Here is a 25,560-nt window from a genome sequence, read left to right on the forward strand (position 1 = left end):
GGGTTGCCCATTTAAAACTGAGACTCAGTGAATTTCTACTCTGAGATTCCAGAGCCACTGAAACTCCTTGAAAGGATGGTGAAAACAGAATTCTGAATATTTTAAAGAGAAAAGTAGACAAATATTATTATGCAAGGTTATCAGGATAGGCAGGAACGCAGATTTGAGATTACAGTCAGGTCAGTCATGATCTCATTGAATGGTGGCGCAGGATAAAAGGACTGAATGGCCTGATTCTGATTAGCATGTTCATAATTTTAAAAATGTGACACGTCTCCACACATCTCACCCTGTTCCAGAGGTGTGTAAAACATGTCTGAACAGGCTGATTAGAAAATATCTATGATGTTGAAAAAAATCTATGACCTAAAACAATTCAAGCATTCCTTAAATCTGATATGAATTAGAAAGTAAAATGACAGCCCAGATCTGCCTTTTGGTTATCAGATCATCAACATGTTTCTGGCATACAGTCCACCACATTTCATTACACTATGGAGAAGCATGCCTGAAAACCAACTTCATGGAATCACTAAATCCCAACAAAAAAAAGAGAAGGCACGCAACTGGCAAAATAATGACGACAAGAAGGCCAAAGACAACAATGGAATTCATAGAGTGTGTGCACATTTGCCTTTTTTTAAAAAAAAGCACTAATAGCAGGTCATATTCCTTAAGTTTATTACCTACACAAATATTATCAAAGTTTATTGAAAATGAAAGAAAATGATTAGTTTCCCAACTCTGAAGTTAAAACATATTCAACTTTATAGGACAAAACGCTAAAATAAGAAGTTGATGTTTTACTAACTTAACTAAAAGTATTTGCATACAAGTTAGTAATCATTTAAAAAGTTTAATTAATAAGACTTTTGGAAAAAAATCAGACAGTATTAATTGGCAGGTCCATGGCACTGTAAATGTAGCTTCGTAATCAATAAATGAAAATAACCAGGATAATTATTCACTGAAATTTTCTCTCTCTGTTGGGATTATCCTTCCCAAGTGAAGAACATAATATTTTACTTATTTAACATATGTCATTTAATGATGATTTAGAGGTGAGACACCTGATATATCACCACAAACATAATAAACATCTCAAAGTTGTTCAGAGGAACGACCTAAAACAAAATTTGACACTGAACCATACAGGGAGATTTTAGATTACATGATCAAAAGTGTGCTAAATGAGGCAGGTTTAAAGAAAGAGCTTAAGAGCCTAGGAACCAGAAACTATATTTTTGATCAAAGTGAGAAAATTGTACTTATTTTTACAACATATTCCAGCCCATATACTGAAAAACAACAGCCTTCTTTCATTATTGGACCAACTCAAATATGATCAGTTTGAATATTAACATGTGAAAAATTGGGAGACAACATTAGGCATACAGATGCAGGATGGAAGCTGCAATAAGGGAAAACTGTTCTAACTGCTTAACTGTGTTCTGTTTTTATATTTGTGGACAGCAAGTGGACAAACAATATACACATCTGCACATCTAAAAGGGTTAACAATAAACTTGATTTTATTGGAGCCTCTGTCGCTAGGACATTTAACCTTACCAATACAAAGGCTGGCTATTAAGATTAATCTTAATAGAGTTAAAGGAATATTGCTAGAATTTTACAAACCATAATGAAAATGTTACATAGTAATACTGTAAATTTTAAACACCAATTTAAATGAACATACCTTCTCAGTCTCAAGTACTTTATTTTCAAAAATGTAAGAGATGCAGTTTCGAACAACTTCCAATCTACGGGCACTATTAAAAACGGATCCCATTCTATCCATTATTGACACTAGAAATTTAAAACAGTAAGATAAATATATTAAATTTTATTTTAACTTAGGCATGTAAATGAATAACTACATATTGATATCTGAAGATTACGGTACAACTTCAGAGTCAGATCTGAATCGGACACATGCTGACTGCAAGAGAAGTTCTTGTGAGTTGGAGTATAGCATTAGGCCATTGTGGGCCAGAAATTAAACAAAAATGCTAATTCTGTTACATTTCAAGGTACTTTTATAAGCTTAGTACTGAGAATTTCAAAATGTGAACCCAGCAATCCCTCTTTTTATGCTGTGTTTATAAACAGTCATGCTGAAAGCTCTCATTGTAATATATTGATCTGGCAATCTGTTTTGCTGCTGTGCCCATTCAGAATATCTGAACTTAGAAAGAAATAGAGATGGTTGAAAGGATTCAATGTTTAAAACAATGATTTCAGGCTTATTATCAGGGAGTAGAAAACAATAAGACACAGGTGCAGAAGTAGGTGATTCAAGTGTGCTCCACCATGTAATGAGATCATGACTGACCCGAAAATCCTCATCTCCACTTTCCTGCCACATCCCCATGTTTCCCAAAGAATTATGTTCTTTTCAGCCTGTCGTATATTTATCCACTGTCAAAACCTAAAATATATGAACAGGAAGCTCTGAAGCCTATGAGGATCTTAAATTTGGATAACACATTTAAAAGGTGCCCAAACAATACCTTATTCACTGCAATACAGGAGCAACACTTAACCTCTGCTCATCCCCAACAACCCTTGGAGATGTCACCGACCAGCCAAAAAGCAGTGCCACAGATTAGTAATGCCTCCCAAGAGATTCTTTTGAAGGAAGATGGCCAGGCAACTTTTCCCATCCAGAGAGAGGTGGGAACCTGGAATACACTGTTGAGAGGTCAGGAGAGACGGGAAACCTCAATACATTTGAAATATATGTGAATGAACATTTGAAATGTTGGAAAATGCAAGGCTTTGAACCAAGCGCTGGAAAGTGGGATTGGATTAGGTTAGATTAGATAGGTCAGCACAGATTCCATGAGCCAAAGGGGCATCTTCTGTATGATTCTACAAGAGAAGGGATGTTCTTCTCCCTTTGGGTGACATAAGAGGCTGTCCCAACTGACAGATGCCTGTGGACAACTCAAGGAAACCTTGTTTCACCAGAGGATGAAAGCTCTGTTTTGCCAGGACACATGCCACTATCTACTCAATTTTTCATGCTCCTACAAATGACTGGTTTTGTTCGGTTATCACTGGAGAGCACAGACACAGAGGAAATTAGGTGCCAGACATCACCATCAGGTGCTTCATGTGCAAGTAATGTCGGTCACTTCTTTCTAGTTACCAATGAGGATCTATTGCTGGTGCAGTGGTTGGGTCTCACATTTGACTCTGTTAACATTTAAAACACAGAAGGAACTGCAACACTCTACCATCAGCTCACTGTGTTTTTATAACAATAAGAATGCAGACCTGAAAGGGTTTCACCAAAGGCTTGCAATAGACAAAGACACAGCCACATAAGATGACCATTTGAGTTGAACCCCTGTTTTTTTCAGCCCTGGTCAGATATGTTGCCTCATTTGGTCAATCTTGTTGGCCCAAACAGGCTTGATCCCCAATACTATAAATAGTTAACAACAACAAGCCAGACTGCATATGACTGAGATTTCTCATGAACTGATCAACAAGAAGAGTTTTCACAACAACACAGCAAACATTTGTGGAAAGAAATATCTTGGTTATGAACAGTGTAAGTAACAAGAGAAGTTTTGATGTATCAAAGCTTGGAGGTAAAAGTCTATTCTGCAAACCTCATACATAAAATCAGGTTTGTGAAAACACATGTTTTCTATTTTTAGCGAACAACATTTCACCTGTGAACATAATTCCAGTAAGGTGTGTTAATGAGTATTCGTGACATGCAAATAACTGCAAAAAATGTTCCTAGCCATGAAGATAGGGAATGCCGTCCATCTGAAAGGTTTGGAAAAGTTAAGAGCAAAAAACTTTACTCTGCGATTAGAAAAATGAATTATCGCCTCGCATTCAATTGAGATTCCCTACTTTCCCTTCTAAGAGCTTCAGGTGGACCAGAATTCCACCAAATGAATCTTCTCTGAACTATGCAAGTATGCCTTTGCTTAACAAAATGACCAAAACGGCACTCAGTACTCTCAGTATGGTTCCACCAATGTGCTGGAATTGCAGTAGCAAGAATTCCCTATTTTTATATTCCAGCCCCCTTACAATAAAGCTCGATATTCTGTTCGCCTTCTTAAGTGATCAACAAGATTGTCTGAATGGCTTAAGTAGTATTTTTATTTTACCTTCTTAAGACACATCAAAACTAAAAGTGCACATTATGTGAACTAAATAGAATTCACATTTCCTTTTAAAGGAGGCAAAACACAAGTTAATAGGTCTGCAAATAGGATATGTCAACAACCTTTGCAGAAGAGAGTGCAAGATCACTAGTTACAAAGAAAGGTAGACTTTCTACTGGCTTGCTAATGTGGAATATTAGGGGGAGGTGACAGCCTCGTGGTATTACCACTGGACTGTTAATTCAAAGTCGAGGGGGTGGTGCTGGAAAAACACAGCAGGTCAGGCAGCATCTGAGGAGCAGGAGAATTGATGTTTTGGGCAAAAGCCCTTTATCAGGAATTGTCAATTCAAACATCCAGCTAATGCTTTGGGAACCACAAAGATGGTGGGATTTGAATTCTATGTAAATCTGGAATTAAAAGGGTAATGATGACCATAATTGACTGTCGATTTTCAGAAAACCCACTAATATTCTTGAGGGCAGGAAACTGCTATCCTTACTGGTCCGGCCTATGTGTGACTCCAGAGTAATGTGGTTGACTCTGAACAATTAGGGATTGGCAATAAATGCTGGTCTAGCAACAACGTTCTCATCCAGTGAATGTATACAAAAAAATCCATGTTACTAAAGTTTTCATCCCTAGTACCATCTCATGATAATGAAATTTTGAGTCAATGTGAATGTACAAATACATATTTACATTATACACTCAAATACATAACAGAAACACATCTCAGCATATTCATGTACATATATGCTTATACATTTTTATATAGAAGCTTAAATGGAGTTGTCAATGTGGAAGAAGAATTGCAATTGATTGGAACATTGTCTAAAAAGAGCACAGTGTGAACTGAATCGCTCAGATATACCTAGATAAGGAAGTTGGGCTAAATTCCAGTTTTCATTAACCGTACATGAAACTGCATCTTTGCTTGATGACAACTTGTCATTCTCAAATATACCATCAGATACAATAGAGACTAAGATCAAGTTAAAAGCAAAAGGAAGGAGGAAACTTCCAAACACTACCAAAGTAAGTTGACACTCTACATCAACTGGTGTCAAAGGAGCAGAGCTTCTGAAATTAATCAGATTCTAGACTGCTGGCTGCAGGGCAGTTTCTTATTGTGCGAAATGCTTTGAGAGAATAAACAAAAATACAAAAGCATTCCAAACAAAACAAAATCAAACAGAATTTGACCTTTGCATTTCGAGTACTTTTGGGTTTGAATATAACCTGGTCACATGAAATGGAAAACTCCAGTGTTAGCTTTGGCAGAAGCAGCCAAACACAGTCGAGATTCTGTTCACAGGGAACAGAAACAGATCACAATATGGAACGGAGATAACAATGTCAAAAATTGAAAAAAAGGCAGCGTGGGAATTAGATGTATTACAATAGTTGAGCAGTGATGATTTTCAGATAGACATTGTGTTGGCAGGACATTGTTGGTAGTCCAGGGAGTGCTCTGTGCTGTATTTAAATCTGTGCTATACCTGACCTGGGAGTGCTTAGAAAGAACAATGAGTGCAGTCAGAAGTCTGATTAATCCTTCAACACTATATCCTCACCAGCCATGATTTATTTTTCTTAAAAAAATGCTGGAGATCACAGTGGGTCATGCAGCATCCAAGGAGAGAAAGCAACCTAATGTTTCAAGTCCAGATGACTCCTCATCAGAGCTGAAGCGAACTCTGAAGGGGCAGCGCTTATGCAGTAGTGGGGAAGTAAGAATGTTGATAGTTCAGATTAACCACCCCCCCCCCGACATATTGCAAAATTCTGCCCCCTCCACATTTCACTTCAGCTCCGATGAAGAGTCATTTGGCCTCAAAATGTTTGCTTGCTTTCTCTCCATGGATGCTGCCTGACCCACTGTGATCTCCAGCATCTTTCATTTTCAGCATCTGCAGAAATTTCCTCCGATGTTATTTTTTTGGGGTAGTGGAAGGGAAATTTGAAGGAAAAAATACATCTTTAAAGAAATTATGCATGACTGATGCTTAGAATGCAGAGACTTTACGGTTTTTCTGTTTTAAAAATTATAGGTAATATTAAAAGCATATAGAATACTCTTACAGAATCCACAGAGACAGATTTGTGTAATACACAATAACTGCCTTAAATCATCTACCAAAGAACATAAGCAAAATAAACAGGATAAAGGATCATACAGATCACATCCTGCAGAATTTGTTTATATTTTGACAACTTGTTTTCGAAAGTATTTGTGAACACAATTATTTTTACCACAAGTACATGTTACCAGAAGTTCAAGGTTGCCTTTAAAACACTGATATAATAATATATTGATACATACCAACTGGTGGGCCAGCAGGTACAATGCACTTCTTCTCAACTCGAACAGCAGGTGGCGAATTAAGGTGCTTCGAGAGACCATCCTGGAGAAGAGCCTGTACTTTATCTTCGTTTATCTTGGGAAATGGCAGTACATGCACCCTCATGTGTGAACCTTCAGTTGGCTTCGGCACTTTCTGAAAAGCCATGTGTGGATTTGGGTTTTCCTATTATAACATTTTTCAAATGAAAAAGACAGATAAATAAATTTCAATTACTGTGAACTGTGTCGACGGAAAATATAGAGATAATAACGTGAAATGTACAGAACATATTTGTTTTGGTAATTCATAGCAATGTCACCCACACCAGGAGGTTCCAAACCCTTACGGGTTTTACCTGAAATGAGTATTCATCTTCATCAAAGTCACTATTATCTTGATTAGATAGCTCTTTGGAACATGCTACCACTGAGAACTGAAAATGTGTTGCTGGAAAAGCGCAGCAGGTCAGGCAGCATCCAAGGAGTAGGAGAATCGACGTTTCGGGAATGAGCCCTTCTTCAGGAATGAGGAAAGTGTGCCCAGCAGGCTAAGCTAAAAGGTAGGGAGAAGGGACTTGGGGGAGGGGCATTGGAAATGCGATACGTGGAAGGAGGTTAAGGTAAGGGTGATAGGCCGGAGTGGGGGGAGGGGGGGGGAAGCGGAGAGGTCAGGAAGAAGATTGCAGGTTAGCAAGATGGTGCTGAGTTCGAGGGTTGGGACTGAGACAAGGTGGGGGGAGGGGAAATGAGGAAACTGGAGAAATCTGAGTTCATCCCTTGTGGTTGGAGGGTTCCTAGGCAGAAGATGAGGCACTCTTCCTCCAGCCGTCGTGTTGCTATGGTCTCGCGATGGAGGAGTCCAAGAACCTGCATGTCCTTGGTGGAGTGGGAGGGGGAGTTGAAGTGTTGAGCCACGGGGTGGTTGGGTTGGTTGGTCCGGGTGTCCCAGAGGTGTTCTGTCTCCCCAATATAGAGGAGGCCACATCGGTGCAGCGGATGCAGTAAATGATGTGTGTGGAGGTGCAGGTGAATTTGTGGCGGATATGGAAGGATCCCTTGGGGCCTTGGAGGGAAGTAAGGGGGGAGGTGTGGTTGCAAGTTTTGCATTTCTTGCGGTTGCAGGGGAAGGTGCCAGGAATGGAGGTTGGGTTGGTGGGGGCTGTGGACCTGACGAGGGAGTCAGAACACTGATAGGGGAGGGGAGGGAAATATATCCCTGGTGGTGGGGTCCATTTGGAGGTGGCGGAAATGACGACGGATGATATGATGTATTTGGAGGTTGGTGGGGTGGTAGGACCAGTGGGGTTCTGTCCTGGTGGCGATTGGAGGGGTGGGGCTCAAGGGCGGAGAAGCGGGAAGTGGAGGAGATGTGGTGGAGAGCATCGTCGATCACGTCTGGGGGGAAATTGCAGTCTTTGAAGAAGGAGGCCATCTGGGTTGTACGGTATTGGAACTGGTCCTCCTGGGAGCAGATGCGGCGGAGACGAAGGAATTGGGAGTATGGGATTGCGTTTTTACAGGGGGTAGGGTGGGAGGAGGTGTAGTCTAGGTACTGCGGGAGTCAGTCGGTTTAAAGTAAATGTCCGTGTTGATTTGGTCGGCCGAGATAGAAATGGAGAGGTCTAGGAAGGGGAGGAAGGAGTCTGAGACGGTTCTTACGACCCTTTCTCCCGCCTCTAACACATCCCATCCACCTGGACACCCCGTGCTGGCCTCTTACGACCCCTTCTCCCGCCTCCAACACACCCTATCCACCTGGACACCCCAAGCTGTCCTCTTACCTGCCCTCGATCTCTTCATAGCCAACTGCCGCTGCGACATTAACCGCCTCAACCACTCCACCCCTCTCACCCACTCCAACCTCTCACCCTCAGAATGTGCAGCCCTCCACTCCCTCTGTTCCAACCCCAACCTCACTATCAAACTGGCAGACAAGGGAGGCACGGTAGTAGTTTGGCGCACCGACCTTTACACCGCTGAGGCTAAACGCCAGCTCGTGGACACCTCCTCCTACTGCCCCCTTGACCATGACCTCACCTCCCACCATCATCTCCCAGACCATCCATAACCTCATCACCTCAGGGCTTCTCCCATCCACCGCCTCCAACCTCATAGTCCCACAACCCCGCACCGCCCGTTTCTACCTCCTGCCCAAAATCCACAAACCTGACTGCCCCGGCTGACCTATTGTCTCAGCCTGCTCCTGCCCCACCGAACTCATCTCTGCATACCTTGACACGGTCTTGTCCCCCTTAGTCCAAGAACTCCCCACCTACGTTCGGGACACCACCCACGCCCTCCACCTCCTACATGATTTTCGTTTCCCCGGTCCCCAACGCCTTATCTTCACCATGGACATCCAGTCCCTGTACACCTCCATCCCTCATCACGAAGGACTCAAAGCCCTCCGCTACTTCCTTTCCTGCCGCACCAACCAGTACCCTTCCACTGACACCCTCCTTCGACTGACTGAACTGGTCCTCATCCTGAACAACTTCTCTTTCCAATCCTCCAACTTCCTCCAAACCAAAGGAGTAGCCATGGGCACCCGCATGGGCTCCAGCTATGTCTGCCTCTTCGTAGGATATGTGGAACAGTCCATCTTCCGCAGCTACACTGGCACCACCCCCCAACTTTTCCTCCGCTACATCGATGACTGTACCGGCGCTATCTCATGCTCCCACAAGGAGGTTGAACAGTTCATCCACTTTACCAACACCTTCTACCTGACCTCAAATTTACCTGGACCGTCTCAGACTCCTCCCTCCCCTTCTTAGACCTCCGTGACTCCCTTGTCAGGTCCACACCCCCCCCCCCAACCCAACCTCCACTCCTGGCACCTTCCCCTGCAACCGCAAGAAATGCAAAACTTGCGCCCACCTCCCCCCTTACTTTCCTCCAAGGCCCTAAGGGATCACTCCATATCACCTGCACCTCCACACACATCATTTACTGCATCCGCTGCATCCGATGTGGCCTCCTCTATATTGGGGAGACAGGCCACCTACTTGCGGAACGTTTCAGAGTATACCTATGGGACACCCCAGACCAACCAACCCAACCACCCCGTGGCTCAACACTTCAACTCCCCCTCCCACTCCACCAAGGACATGCAGGTCCTTGGACTCCTCCATCGCCAGACCATAGCAACACGACGGCTGGAGGAAGAGCGCCTCATCTTCCGCCTAGGAACCCTCCAACCACAAGGGATGAACTCAGATTTCTCCAGTTTCCTCATTTCCCCTCCCTCCACCTTGTCTCAGTCCCAACCCTCGAACTCAGCACCACCTTGCTAACCTGCAATCTTCTTCCTGACCTCTCCGCCCCCCCCCACTCCGGCCTATCACCCTCACCTTAACCTCCTTCCACCTATCACATTTCCAATGCCCCTCCCCCAAGTCCCTTCTCCCTACCTTTTATCTTAGCCTGCTGGGCACACTTTCCTCATTCCTGAAGAAGGGCTCATGCCCAAAATGTCGATTCTCCTGTTCCTTGGATGCTGCCTGACCTGCTGCGCTTTTCCAGCAACACATTTTCAGCTCTGATCTCCAGCATCTGCAGTCCTCACTTTCTCCTTGAAGATTTTTACCACTGAGAACTGCTTGATGAAAGATAATCACCATGGATGTATATAGGTGAGTTTATGTCTGATTAAACTTGTCTAATTTTTGAAGAAATCACTAGCACAATGGACAGGGGGGTGCGAATGACTGCTGTGTAAATGGGCTTGCAAAACATATTCGATAAAGAGATAAGTGAAATGGAAATAAACATAACTGAAGGCAGAACTGTAACATGGATCAGTAAATGGTTGGGGTAGAGGAGACAACAAGTAGGGATAAAGTGAACATTTTCTTTCTGAAGAGATGCAACTCTGGGTATTCTTCAGCTATCTGTTCGCAAGGCTCAGCTTTTCATAATTTACATTAATGAGTTGGATGGAGGGTGTGAGGAGATGGTGCAGATACTCAGGTTTTGAGTATAATAAAGGGGATCAATAGACATTTTGGAAATTAAACAGATTAAGGAAGACGGGTACATTGTAAGATTATCTTGTTGAAGAGCAGATCAGGCTCAGTGGGTCAAATGGCCTACCCCTGCTCCGATGTCTAATGTTTATCATATGACTAAATTGAGGATGAGTTACATTAATCCTTGTAAATAAACCCACAACCTTAAAAGGTTGTGTAACTTCTGAAGACAGTATTAGTATCGGAGATTTGGATAAGTCTACGAAAGGATAGTAATAAGAGACCAAGAATAAATCAGCTACAATCGAAGCAGATGAAGTTAGCCTTGGCAGTAACTACTGAAGCACAACAATTCATAGCACAAAAAAGCAGCAGTTCTGTGGTACAGAATTTCAAAGGTTCACAAACCTGAGTAAAAGACTTCCTCCTCGTTTTCAATGGCCTGAAGGAATGCCCAAGGCCTAATGAAATGAGGGAATGGGGATAGATATATCATTTCAGGGTTAATCGGTTATGAATTTGTTATATATGCTGAGCTAGCTGCCAGTTTGCGGGAGAGAGAGAAATAGGTTTGGGTGGGATGCTTTTCAGAAGGTTGGTGTGAACTCCATGGCCTGTTTCGACACTGCAGGGATTCTGTGGTTATTCTTTATTTCAAAAGAATTGCTTGAAATTTTTATCCATCAGCTAAATGTATAGTCTTTTTAAAAAAAATTGCTAACTGATTAAATATCTATGATGGAAACATCTTCCATAAAATTATCTTACAAAACAATCCAGATTTTTTTAAACCAAGTTAATAACATGACTGAGTATAATTTTCGTCATTTCATATTGGTGCACAGCTGCTTCCAATCCTTGAAAAATAAAAGTTTAAGATGCATTCTATTTAACATCAGTTTACTTCTCTGCTGGTTGTTCCCCAGTGACTCTCACGTACAATTCACTGGTCAATGCTTTAACATGAGAATTCATAACCAATATCCCTGCAGTCACTTTTTAAGAGTTGAGCAAATAATCCTGGATTTTTGAAAAAAATCTCTGCAGACAGGGGAAAAAGGATTGTGTGGGTAGATTTGTCTAATGGAGTAATATTGAAGTGGTCACATTAATTCCTTCACTCATTTTCTCAGGCAGTTAACAGTCATATCTACATTTAAATTCCTTCAAGACTCCCTCACTGGAACATACAGGGAAATGTACACCATGCAGCAACAAGACCAATGGGTCTGAATCTAGAAAGCTTTAATTTTCAGAACAAATTTTAAAAGTTTGAAATAGTTAAAATGTCCTGACCTTATCTTGAGACAGAAAATATTTTCCATCAGATATTGCATAAAGCTTTGGTGGCAGTCTTTAGGATTTGATATCTGATTATTCTTGAATTAATTATTGAACAGAGTTCCCTGTCTGCCTTGATTAATATTCGTGGTCTTTGGATGGTACAGTGTAGCCACACAATGTATCTCTGATCAGTTAATCATTATCAAAAGGGGTCATATGGCACGAAAGACACAGTAGTTGAGGGGAATTGGAATAGGATCAAGAATAGGTGCCCTGAGCTGATTTAGAGAATTCCGGTTGTTGCATCTTTAATTCTGAAATGCCCATATATGCTCATGAAATAGAGTGAAACTTTGTCTATTGTTGCTAGCTGTAACACTGCCAGATCTCTGCCTTTGACTCACTGCCACCTGCCTGGACCCAGTCGCATCTCTCACTGTTAGACTCACTTCATCAATGTCGATGTGATGCCCTGCTGCCATCAGCGCTGCACCGAACCAATGATAATGTCATCGATCCTAAGGTGCCATCTTTCACCACTGGGCCTAGCTCGCCTCCACTGATGTAGCAGCTGCCAATTCCAATGCTAGGTCCCATGCTCAACCCAGGGAAGGTTCTGTGAGGGCTAACTTGAGTCCGTGCTGGACTCACCCGCTTCAGCCTTGAAGTCCACGCTGGGCACCCTCGCCACCAGCTTCTGGTGTTCGCTGGGCCCCTCGCCTCAAGGTCTATACTGGGCCCGCTCACCGCCTAAAGGTCCACGCTGCGCTCCTTCACCGCTACCTTGAGGTCAGTGCTGGGCCCAGGTGAGCCCGTGCTGGGATTCTTTCCTGTTGCTGATGCCATCCGAGCTCAGGAGAAGAGGTAAATAAAAAGAAAAAACAAAAAGATAAAGAAGAACTAATGAGCCCTGGCCAAGGACCCTGCTCCGCTACCATATCAGGCAGAGGAAAATTACCTGGACACTTTATTCCTGACAGCAGTTATATCTTCTTGGATTAGGTCTTCTGATTTGAATACTGATCAGGAGAAGAAGGTTTAACACTTAGTGAGATAGGTAAGAGGGCCCAGAGGGTGAGAGCAGGAGACTCTGCCGTGGCAGTTTTCCAATTTGTGTGCTTTGACCTTGTTTGCAGAAGAATGAGGACTGTAGGGTGGATACGCTAACTGACTGTGGCACTATGGTACAAGTGGCCAGTCAAATAGGAGGAGCAGTACTTCATGTGGTAGTGAGGGAGTTCTAGGATTTTGACCCAGCAACTCTGCAGAAACAACAATATATTTCGAATTCACCATGGTTAATGGCTTAGTGGAGTTCTTGCTGATGGTGCATTTCCTTGTACCTACTGCCCTTATCATTCTAGCTGGTATTGGTAGTGGGTTTGGAAAGTGTAGCCCAAAGAGCCTTGGGCGACTATGTGTGTGTAAATTGCCCATAGTGTTCAGGGATGTGTAGGTTAGATGCATTAGTCAGGGTAAATGTAGAGTAATAGGGTAGGGGAATAGGTCAGTGTGGACTTGTTGGGCCGAAGGGCCGGTTTCCACACTGTAGGGATTCTATGATTCTATTTATCTCTCTCTCTCTGTCACGTACAATATTCATTCTGTATCTTTAAAGAATTACCACTGTGCTGTAAACCACAAAACAATTTTCTAATCCTAATATTCTTTCTTTACCTGTTGCAACTAACCCTGATGTCTACAGGCAGGCCGATGTTCTGATCTCACAACACTGAATTGTATAAGACTTTGAACACTCAAACAACCTCATTTTGCTACCTGCCCTTTAGGTGCTTAAAAACTTGCTATTATGAGCTAACACAAGGTAAAGATTAAGCAGTATCTGAAAATACAACCATAAGACCAAAAGAAATAGGACAGAATTATGCCATTCAGCCCATTGAGTCTGCTTCACCATCAATACAGCTGATATGTTTTCAAACCCATTTTCCTGCCCGTCCCCATAATTTTTGATTACCTTACTAATCAAGGACCTCTGTCTTAAATACACTCAATGACTTGACCTCCACAGTCTTCTGTGGTAATGATTTTTACCGATTCACTCCCCTCTGTCTGAAGAAACTTCTCATTTCAGCTCTGAAGGATCATCTCTCCACTGAGACTGTGCTCTGAGGTCCTAGTCTCTTCTATTATTGGAAACATTTTTTCACAACCACTCTTTACAGGTCTCTCAGCATTCTGTAAGCTTCTATGAGATCGTGCCTCACCCTTCTAAACTCCATCAAGTCCTCAACTGCTCCTCACATGACAAGCCCTTCATTCACAGGGTCATTCTTGTAGATTTCCTCTGGACCCCATCCAACATCAGCATATCCTTCCTTAGAAATGTGGTCTAAAATTGCTCAAAATATTCCAAATGTGCTCTGACCATAGTGTTATACAGCTCTAGCAGTACATCCCTGCTATTGCATTCTAGCCCGCTCAAAATGAGTGCTAAAATTGTATTTGCCTCTCTAATTGCCAAATGAACCTACATGTTAACCTTAAGAGAATCCTGAACTAGGACAATAATTTCTTTTGTGCTTCAGATTTCCTTAGCCTTTCCCTATTTAGATGCTTACTAAATAATTGTGGGTCAGAGACTCTGGTTCGATTCCAGCCTTCGGTGACTGTCTATGCAGAGTTTGTACATTCTCCCAGTGTCTGCATGGGTTTCTTTAGGTTTTCTTCCACAATCCAAAGGTTAGGTGGATTGGCCATGCTAAATTGCCCATAGGGTCCAGGAATGTACAGCTGAGGACGATTAGCCATGATAAATGCAGGGTATTAGGGATAGGGTGAAGGTCTGGGTTGGCTACTCTTCTGAAGGTCAGGTCAGGTTTGATGGGTTGAATGGCCTGCTCCCACACGATAGGGATTCTATGATTGTCAGTCATCCGCAAAGGAATACAAATACTTGAATATGTACATTTATTGCCAATATCAACAGGGGATTGACATAATCACACCTCACTTGTGTTTTTGTGAAGTGGGTGCAACAATTGAGTTGCCTTTGTTTGCAAAATGTGCATTTCTAAAATGAAGATTAAAGCCAATTTATTTCAGTAGATAGCAGGGCCTCTTGTTTCCCCAGACATACTTTTGTTTAGATCTAGCCAAGGGCTTAATTTCTGTTGCTTTTCCAGATGGGATATTTTTCTCATGGCCTCCAGTGGTAAGAGGATAGTATTTCAAAATCCGGTGTTAATGTAATGAGTTCTCACCATCCAAATTCTCCTCAAATGCTGTTCTTTCAGATAGACAGTACAGGCTCCAGGGCTAAGTTTAAGTCACTGCATATTAAAGCAAAACGACACACAGTACTTGTGCACAAAATTCTTTCAGGCAGCTTTGGCAAAGTCAAAAATAAATTTTAACAATAATTCTGGCTCATGTCATTTGAAAAAAGTGAACGGCAAATGAAACAGCTGGACACTCTGCAATGAACCTTTTATAGGGTCATACATACATGAAGCACAGAAAAATACCATTCGGCCCAACCAATCCATGCCGAACATAATCCCAAACTAAACTAGTCCCACCTGCCTGCTCCTGGCCCATATCCCTCCAAACTTTTCTCTTCATGTATCCTTCCAAACGTCTTTTAAATATTGAAATTTTACCAACATCCACCACTTCCTCAGGAAATTCATTCCACACGTGAACCACCTTGTGTAAAACAAATGCCTTTCACGTGTTTAAATCTCTCTCCTCTCACCTTATAAAAATGCCCCCAGTCCTGAAATGTGTCATTAGTATTTCCAACGAGCTTCGATCCTCAGACATAATGTAGCCAAAATAAAACATTTATTATAGTTAACCACCATATTAATTAGAAGCTGTTTGAATTCTTACAATGCGTAGTTAACTACATTATTGTCAAAAATAAATTACTTACAAAGAAACTTACATTTTTGTAGAGCTGTTCTGCAAGTTCTTTTATGTGTTTTAGCATTTTGGTTGGAATTCCCTCCTCAGTTTTGATTCTTTCCACATCAAAGGCAACTAACTACAAGAAAACAAAGTAAAACTTTTTATCCCACAATAAGGAAATATATCAAAGTTTGGGAGAAGATTTGTAGCTCAGGTGCTCGTTGTTGTGGTTTGTTCGCCAAGCTGGGAATTTGTGTTGCAGACGTTTCGTCCCCTGTCTGCGTTACATCCTCAGTGCTTGGGAGTCTCCTGTGAAGCGCTTCTGTGATGTTTCCTCCGGCATTTATAGTGATTTGTATCTGCCGCTTCCGGTTGTCAGCTCCAGCTGTCCGTTGCAGTGGCCGGTATATTGGGTCCAGGTCGATGTGCTTATTGATTGAATCTGTGGATGAGTGCCATGCCTCTAGGAATTCCCTGGCTGCTCTCTGTTTGGCTTGTCCTATAATAGTAGTGTTGTCCCAGCCTCATGGACACCGCATCCATGAACACCAACTAGCCACAAAACGACACGACCAGCTATCCTTAGTAGCCACACACCCGAATGACGAGCAACAAGAGTTCGACTGGGACAACACTACTATTATAGGACAAGCCAAACAGAGAACAGCCAGGGAATTCCTAGAAGCATGGCACTCATTCACAGATTCAATCAATAAGCACATCGACCTGGACCCAATATACCGGCCACTGCAGCGGACAGCTGGAACTGACAACCGGAAGCGGCAGATACAAATCACAATAAATGCCGGAGGAAACATCACAGAAGCGCTTCACAGGAGGCTCCCAAGCACTGAGGATGTTACGTAGACAGGGGACGAAATGTCTGCAACACAAATTCCCAGCTTGGCGAACAGAACCACAACAAGGAAATATATCAACTGATGAAAAATAAATATTCCTGAATATATCTTAGGACTTAAATGTTTCCCTCAACAATTTCTAACAGATGTTATAAGAAGGATATTATCAAGCTGGAGGGGGCTTGGAAGTGATTTACCAGGATGTTACCGGGTATGGAAGGTTTGAGTTCCAAAGAAAGGTTGGATAGGCTGGCACTTTTTTCACTGGAGTGTTTGAGGTTAAGAGATGACCTGATACAACTTTATAAAATAATGAGATGTATAGATAAAGTTGATGGTATCTTTTCCCTAAGATAGGGAATTTCAAGACCGGGGGCATATTTTTAATATGAGAGGAGAGAGATTTTAAAAAAGCGTAAGAGGCAAATTTTTCACAAAGAGGGCGGTTCAAGTGTGAAATGACAATTTGGAGGGATATGGGCCAGAAGCAGGCAGGTGGGACTAGTTTAGTTTGGGATTATGTTCGGCATGGACCAGTTGGACTGAACAGTTTTCTTCCATGCTGTGTGACTCTATGACTATGACCAGGTCATGTGTTCAATTTGACTTCAACCTTTAATTTACGAATTAATCAAATACCACAAGACTTTTAGGAAAATGCACTTTTTAAAAAAAAGTAAATTGGCAAAATTTGTTTGCTCCTGAGGAAATTCAATGGAAATCCAACACTCAGTGCAGAACATGAAAAGTGTTGAAGACGAGGACAGAAATTTCTGTTACTGAGAGATCTATTCTCTTTTTAGATGCTGGTAGTCAGAACTTTGTTTCCAGTTCAAGAGAACGCTAAAAAAAATGCTTCTCTCAAGATGGCTAATAGAGGGGTAGTTCCACCAGTTCCTTGTTAAGGTCCTTAACTTCAGGATCAAGTTGCTAAGGAGACCATGACAATAATTAGTCCTGACTTGGGTCCATTTGCAGGCTTGAGGGTATTGACAGAAAAATCAATTTGATCTTAAAAGGCTTAAAGTATTTTAAAGCAGCTACCTGAATCTCAGACCTCAGGTGAATATAGTGGTATCAAATTTGTAATGAAAAGAAGTTGATTAATTGCAGAAGACATACATGGGGAAAAATGCAAAATTCTTGTAAACCATAAAATGCAATAATTCACTGGAATTTTTGATTTCAAGGAACAGGCTAATATACTGATGTTAAACAACTGATTATGATGTTATGAGTAACTATGAAGAACAGATTTTACTAAGACCAGAGAGACAGTAGTGACTACAAAGTTATGAGGGGCACAACTTGTTACCACAATTTGAGAGATGAAGCTAGCTGCATAAAGCAAAGATCCTCGAAAGTTTTGTTTAGGCAATCCAACCATACACTCTGATTTAAGTTGCATCTTCTCCAGTGTAGCACTGATGGTCCTATTAAACAGCAACATGGGCTATACAGGAGTAGGGGATATTGTTCTCTATTCAGCAGCAGACTTACATTTGTACCTGCTGTGGAAGAGTTAAGTCATGTGTGGGGATATACAGATAAGTCATCTTAAAATGGATTGTCAGAGAAACTGAATCCCTACTGAAAGAGAAAATGGAACAATATAAAAAACATTGAAAATGGGCTTAATGCTTCTTGTTTTGACTGTTTCCTTTTCTTGATCCACTCTTTCACAGTTGTCAGCAAATTTTAATTGTAACCAGGTTGGTGACATGGCCAATTTTATAGGTCACAGACTGTGACAGGTTCTGTATTAACAACAAGTCAGCCAAGTTTTGTTAGTCAGCAACAAATAACTGGTTTATTACCAAAACAAATTTATTCAAAAATCATTGACAGTTTAGATTATGTAAAACAAATCCACCCTTCAAGAAACTAACAGATCCACACAGATTCAAGTCTGGGGAAAAAAAACAGCAGAAACATCTCTGCCATGTTAACCTTAAAGAAAGCTGGTCAAGCAATAATTAAACTCATGAAAAAAGCATAAGTCACAGATTGTTCCTAATGGTAGCGTGTTTCCAAAACTATATTGCACACACCTGCAGATGGAATTTTTGGTACAGTTGTAGTTGGCTGAAGTGCCTTTGATTCAAATACCTCAGGAACTCATCCCATGTGGAAAAATGAGAGAGCGCGCAAGAGGGAGCAAAGGGTTTCTTGGGTAGGTCAAATTCATTCTCTCAGCTTTTTCCCCCACTCTCAAACTAGGCCATATGACTCCTATCAAAGAACTCCCTGCTGTTGTACCCAGTGTCTTTCGCTTAGCAAACTTCCCTTTGTTTAAAAGGGATGAAGAAATAGAAAAGTAAATAAGATCAGATTGTAGAATCAGAGGATAAAGAAAAAAATGAATGACTAGCTGCTGGAAAGAAAGCAGAGAATAGGGATGAAAAAAATACAGAGCTTCAGAATGGAATATGGGGAAATGGTATACCTGGACCCAATATACCGACCACTGCAGCGGACAGCTGGAACTGACAACCGGAAGCGGCAGATTCAAACCACTACAAATGCAGGAGGAAAGATCACAGAAGCACTTCACAGGAGGCTCCCAAACACTGAGGATGTCACCTAGACAGGGGACGAAACGTCTGCAACACAAATTCCCAGCTCGGCGAACAGAACCACTACAACGAGCACCCGAGCTGCAAATCTTCTCACAGACTTTGAAGACCTCAGTCACTTATTATAAAACTGCAATAACTGAGCGGTCCTGGCACAAAAAACTATTGATGAGTTGTCTCATATAATGATCTGTAGAGAATTAGCTTATCTAGCTCTATGGCTCCCTTAAATTAACTTGAGGTAGACTTACCACTGTTGCTGTCTGCTACAATATCTATTGTGGATCTTCATTGCAGATTTGGCTGCAGCAATGGGCAGAACATCTTTTAAGCCTTATGAGAACATTGTTGCTTTCTTGAGGCAGAGATCATATGAAAGGTCACCAGAAGCATGCCTGGATTAATGTATTCTGCAGAATGGATAGGGCTGGAGAGTCTGGCTTTTTTCTCATCCTCCCCATTGATACGATGCTCTTCTTTTGCCAGAGTGTAATGTAAAGTGGGATTTCCAAAAGGAACCCCATTTTGCAACTTTTACATACCAGTTTCACAGTTCGGTTTAAACAGAATACTCTCAATGGATAGCACAGATTGTAAAGAAACACTTGCTAATTATGTCTTTTTCCTAAAACTTGCAATCAAACAAATAATAAAGTCAAAAGTTTCCACTCAGCAATTTTCATTTATAAACACACTTGGCCCAACTGGCAGGAATGATGTTCCTTCATTCTATCAGTTACTAAGCTGTTTCTGCAACGGGCACCCAAAAATACAAAGAACCTAGCCCATGTTCCATGATCTTTCCCAACACAGGAACTTTAGGGCCCTCATGTCCTGAACAATGAGTCAAGAAAAAAATAATCAGGATTCAAGAAAGGTGTTGTGAATTTTACTTTGTCAGCTAACCACACAGTTGAATAATGAAAAAATCCAAAAATATGTCTGGACATCACATCACCACAGCTGGCCTCACTTTTTTTTAACCTGTGTATGGGCCGACGAGTGGCAGATGGAATTTAATTTAGATAAATGTGAGGTGCTGCATTTTGAAAGGCAAATCAGGGCAGCACTTATGCACTTAACGGTAAGGTCCTGGGGAGTGTTGCTGAACAAAGAGACCTTGGAGTCAGGTTCATAGTTCCTTGAAAATGGAGTCGCAGGTAGATAGGATAGTGAGACTACTTTTGGCATGTATTATGACACAAGGTAAATCCCTTTGCTTATTTAAATCTGACTAACAGAGAAGCTCACATCGCACCATAATCTGTTAAATTTCAAAAGGCAAAGAACTATCCCAGAGTCACTATTAAAAGTAAAAATTAATAATTTTATTCTTTAAGTCCAACAGAGAACATTTTAAATCTATCTTTTACCTCCCACTCTACAATACTGGTCTGATAAATTCCTTCTTAAATTTATGACAAATCAATTTCAAACCCAATTGTCGTCTTCGGATATCGAACTTTCTTGCAGATTTCTCTAGGTTGGCTTTGGGATTCTGCTGCACAAATTTCTTATGGACAGGTACCTTTCAGAGAGCTATTTTGCTGGCAGTTGTTGGTGCTTGGCAGCCCTTTGCTGTTCACCCCCTAACTGTTCAAAATATCTGATCTAATATCCCAAAACATTGGATAATTTCATTGGTTTGATGTCATCCCAAACAGAAAAATTCAAATTCCATTGGATTTTGGTATCTGGGGCATAATTTAAACTGAATTTGAATTAGTTTTTGTTTCATGGTATTGCAACTCGAGCTCTCTGTTTCAACTAAGTGTTACATTTTATAATTGTTCAGCACACTCTGTGCTTTCAGTCAGTCCTTGCTAGCTTCCCCTCTCACTTACACCTTCATAACACATGCTTGCCTTTATTGGTCAGAGCATTGAATATAGACTTTGGGAGGTCATGTTGCGACTGTACAAGACATTGTTTAGGCCATTTTTGAAATATTATGTGAAATTCTGGTCTCCCTCCTATACAAAGGATGTTGTGAAACTTGAAAGGGTTCAGTTAAGATTTACAATGGTGTTGTGAGGGGTGGAGGGTTTGAGATATATGGAGAGGCTGAGTACACTGGAGTGTCAGAGGCTGAGGGGTTACCTTATACAGGTTTACAAAATCACGAGAAGCATGGATAGGGGAAAAAGGCAAGATCTTTTCGCTGGGCTGGGGAAGTCCAGAAGTAGAGGGCATAAGTTTAGGGTGAGAAGGGAAAGATTTAAAAGGGAGTTAAGGGCAACGTTTTCATGCAGAGGGTGGTGTGTATGGAATTAGCTGTCAGAGGAAGTGATGGAAGCTAGTACAATTAACACATTTAAAAGGCATCTGGATGGGTACAATGAATGGGAAAGGTTTAGAGTGATGGGCCAACTGCTAGCCAACGGGACCAGATTAATTTAGAGTATCTGGTCGGCATGGATGAGTTGGATCGAAGGGTCTGCTTCTGCACTGTATATCTCTATGACTCTATACAGAGTCAAAATTTTCAATTACATGTTCTATTGCATCCTTCGGAATTTCCAAAGCACGTAACAGCCAATGAATCACTTTTCAAGTATAGTCACTGTTACAGTATAAAAGTAACAGCCAGGTTGTGCACAGAAGTTTCCACGAACAGTAGAGATGCACGAGTAGTTAGTCTTTTACTATCAACACTTGAAGTATAAATGTCAGCCAATACATGAGTGTTGAAGAGAGTGTTGAGCAAGTCAACCCAGTGCTCTTCTTTAAATAGTGCCATGGAAATTTGCATATAAGATGCAGATAGAACATCAATTTAACAAGTCCTACATAATACAGAGTTCAGTAAATTGACATTCACTCAATTCGTAATCAAAGTGTTAGCATAGATTATCTTTTAGATTTTGCAGCACAGATTGAATTCACTAGTTTCTGACAGATAAGCACTATCACTGGATCAATAACATAGTCAGCTTAACTCAAATCCTTTGAATGACAAAAAAATTGGCCTGAATTTTCCAATTACTATCTGAACAAATGTGAATGACAATCATCCTTTTAAGATTATTCACTTACCTATCAGTGATTTTTCTGGCCAGAATATAGAATATGGTTGAGGAGAAATCCAATCAACTCAATAAGCAGCATTGGGGGGGTGGCACATATGGTGTGTGTGTGTGTGTGTGTGTGTGTGTGTGTGTGTGGGGGGGGGGGGGGGGGGGGGGGGGGGGGGGGGGGGGGCGGGGAGGAGCGCATTCGCAAGGGGTGCTGTTTGGTTCAGTTCCAGCAGGAAATAGCAGAGTGCATTGTGGTGGAATGGGGAGGGGTTGGGAGGAACAAAATTCAGTTACCTAGTGAGTTAGTGTTGATATTTTCAGACAGGTAAAGAACTTCGCTTGTGTTCAACACATAGTAGTCCAAATTACATTAAAGTGGGCAACTTTGCAGCGAAAAACATGAAACATTTTCACAAACCCAACTTCTTATAGTTGGCAAGGTTGAATTCTCCTCCCAAGCTCTAGAGAGTACAAACATCTTCATCACCTCGGTTCCTTCATAAGCAAATTGTAAACATTTGCACAATGAAACGCAAAGTAAGGGACAAAGCCTCACCAGATCAACCAGCTCATGAGAAGTTTCAGTATTATGCAGATTTGTAATTGTTAAAAGCTAATCATGGAAGTTGTGAAGGCTCAATGGGTCAGCAAGCCTGTCCAAGTGAGGCAACCACACTGTTTGGTGCCAGCGAAGCTAACCAGGTAAATGAGATAGAAAGGAATAAAATTCAAAAGGCATGATTGTCAGGGACATAGGAAAGATTCTGGGGAATGGCAGGACAAAACTGGGATGCAGCAGGGAGAATCACAGTGATAGAATCAAGGAGCATAAGTAATGGATTAGGCTGCATAGCTAAAATGGGACTACATGAGGTAATTAGTTGCATTGGACAATGATAGAGAGTCGGTGAATTGAATAAGGGATGATGTACAAAATAAAAACCAAAAGAACTGTGAGAAGTTGCTGGAAAAGCCCAGCAGGTCTGGCAGCATCTGTGAAGAGAAATTGAAATTGACATTTTGGGTTCTGAGGAAGGGTCACTGGACCCAAAACATCAACTTTGATTTCTCTTCATCGATGCTGCCAGATCTGCTGAGCTTTTCTAGCAATTTCTGTTTTCGTCGAAGGGATGGTGCATGTCTAGGACTGGGCATGGAGATCTGGACTGAAGTGGGATCCGAGGAACATCAAGGAAGTTGGTGAAAAGGAAGTAGTTATGTGAGAGATTGGAGTGGATCCCAGAGAAAAGGAGACAATGAAGAGGGGGTAAAATTGTTGTGTGGAGGCAGTAGAAAGAGGGTAAGTAAATCCCATTAACAACTTACAATCACCATCTCTGTGCAAAATCAGAAAATAGAAGGCCTCACAAACAATTCATTGCACAAATGGGAGCAACCCAAGACCTGTTTGCACATGTTTCTTCACAGTACAAAAACACCTAAATGAAGGAATTGAAACAGAAACTGAAAAACACTATTTCACAAGTACTCAGTTAAGGCCTTAGCATTCAAGGGAACCACTCAATGTAGACCAAAGGCAATTATGTTCTATCAACTCCTAATACCAACATCCCAAACATACCTCATAATTTACATAACTCTGAGAAGGGAACCTAACAACAGTGGTGATGGTTGTGGGGCAAGAGATTATTCCACATGCAGAAACATTCACATTTTTCTCTCAAAATGAATGCCATGCTTCGATTCTTGACATTAAACCTTTGTTTCAACCAGCCACTAAAAGTTCTTAATTCCAGACTTTCATTGAATTCAAATTTCACCATCTGCCATAGCAGGATTTGAACCATGGACCCCAGAACTGGGATCTCTGGATTAACAGTCCAGCAATAATATCACTAGGCCATTGCCTCCACCAAACCTTTTGAAATTTTTCATTTACTGTATTTCTTTTATACTTAAGATCAATCTTAAGTCCTTTTACTGCAACATACTCCTTCAAATGGACACTGAGCAAGAATGAACAATCATCAATATAACACGCTATAGGCACATATTTCCCTGATTTTCCTTTATGAAGGAGTTCCTTGAAAATAGTAAATAATATAACCATATCTGTCACTTCTATCAGCTCTCTCTATAAGCTAAGGTGCTTGTAACAGCCTTTGTTTTTATTATTGGTTGGATTCCCAACAAATTTGTCATTTCTTCCCACTAAAAATATAATCTATCTTACTGTAATTACAAAGCCAGTGTGAAGATCAGTATGAACCATCACTAAAAATTACTAATTCCTTTTGGGTCACCCAGTGTAGAATGTTCTAACCTTAATTGCTTCAATGTCTTATTTGTCTTCAGCATTTCTCCAAGAGTAACATATTTCAACATGCTGCTTTATTCTAATACATCATACCACACATCTTAGAGTTTGTCTGCATAACAAAGTTAATTGCTCAATTAAACGTTAATGTCTGCTTCATCCTTGGTTATGGAATCTTTCTTTGAGGGGGGGGGGGAAAGAGGAGGAGATCTGGTGTGATTTAATCAGGATCATATTAACATGCCTGTGGTAAAATGATTACATTGAGAATGATTCTGAATCAATCTGTCTAATATTCAAACCCATATATTTTAAAGTACATGAATCCAGACATAGCAATTTGAATTCTTCTTCAAGCATTATACAATATTTTCAATATTTCTACTTCTATCCCTCACAAAAACATTCTCAATCTTCAGAAAGATGCTTGGAAGTTCTTTTCCATAGTGCCAAGTAAACACGGCAGGCTCTGTTTTTAACTGGAGTCAATCCAATGTTAACAATTCCGACCTTACTGACAAGTACCAATTACCAGAAACATCATTTAGGTCTTTAGCACATTTAACATCCTGGGGTTCCCACCGCATCTGCTGCCTCTTTTGGAGAGCAAAATAATACTTCTCTTGTAAGATGATCGCCCTATAAAATTGGGGCTTCAATATCATTGATCTACATTTCCAAATATTTGTTGCAAACAATGCCAAGAAAATCTTCAAAATTGTTTTCCTTGCCTGAGTTGGGTATATGAATAGGAAAGATTTGGAGGGATATGGGACGGGTGCTGGCAGGTGGGACTAGATTGGGTTGAGATATCTGGTCTGCACGGACAGGTTGGATCGAAGGGTCTGTTTCCATGTTGTACATCTCTATGATTCTATGACTCAAATCTTATGAAATTCCACTAGAATCTGCAAATTAGTAAATATTATTTTTCTGTCTTTATCAATAATGTTTTCTTGGTCTTTCTATTCTTTAAACCTTCTCTCCTATAATAAACGATATCAAATTGGCTCAATATCTGATTAAGCTATCAGCATTGAACATTCCCACAATCCTACCATTCTTTCACTTCTCCACTTCACCCCAAAGTCCCAGGAATATGAAGTCAACATGCAAGAAATGCACTGTGGCCTCACTGAAGCCAGAATGCTGCTAACTGTTAATAGCCTCTCTCCAACATTACCTCTTTGCCTTCCATGCTCTTGAACATCACTTTAC

The 25,560-nt window shown here is 41.2% G+C and overlaps 1 protein-coding gene across 2 annotated transcripts in view; it reads right to left on the minus strand.

Annotated features, from left to right (window-relative positions):
* The window catches only part of sbf2 (SET binding factor 2), a 588,991-nt gene that overhangs the window by 194,285 nt on the left and 369,146 nt on the right, over positions 1-25,560 (minus strand). For both annotated transcript variants that reach the window (XM_087996565.1, XM_043705904.2), the window contains 3 exons: positions 15,649-15,747; positions 6,463-6,667; positions 1,700-1,809 (listed from right to left, as the gene is read on the minus strand). In XM_087996565.1, coding sequence (XP_087852691.1) covers positions 1,700-1,809; positions 6,463-6,667; positions 15,649-15,747 — 414 coding nt within the window. The remainder of the gene's footprint in view (positions 1-1,699; positions 1,810-6,462; positions 6,668-15,648; positions 15,748-25,560) is intronic.

This window comes from Chiloscyllium plagiosum, unplaced genomic scaffold (assembly GCF_037043375.1).
Source record: "Chiloscyllium plagiosum isolate Xiang-an unplaced genomic scaffold, Cpla_swu_hap1 HiC_scaffold_18, whole genome shotgun sequence".
Lineage (NCBI taxonomy): Eukaryota > Metazoa > Chordata > Chondrichthyes > Orectolobiformes > Hemiscylliidae > Chiloscyllium > Chiloscyllium plagiosum.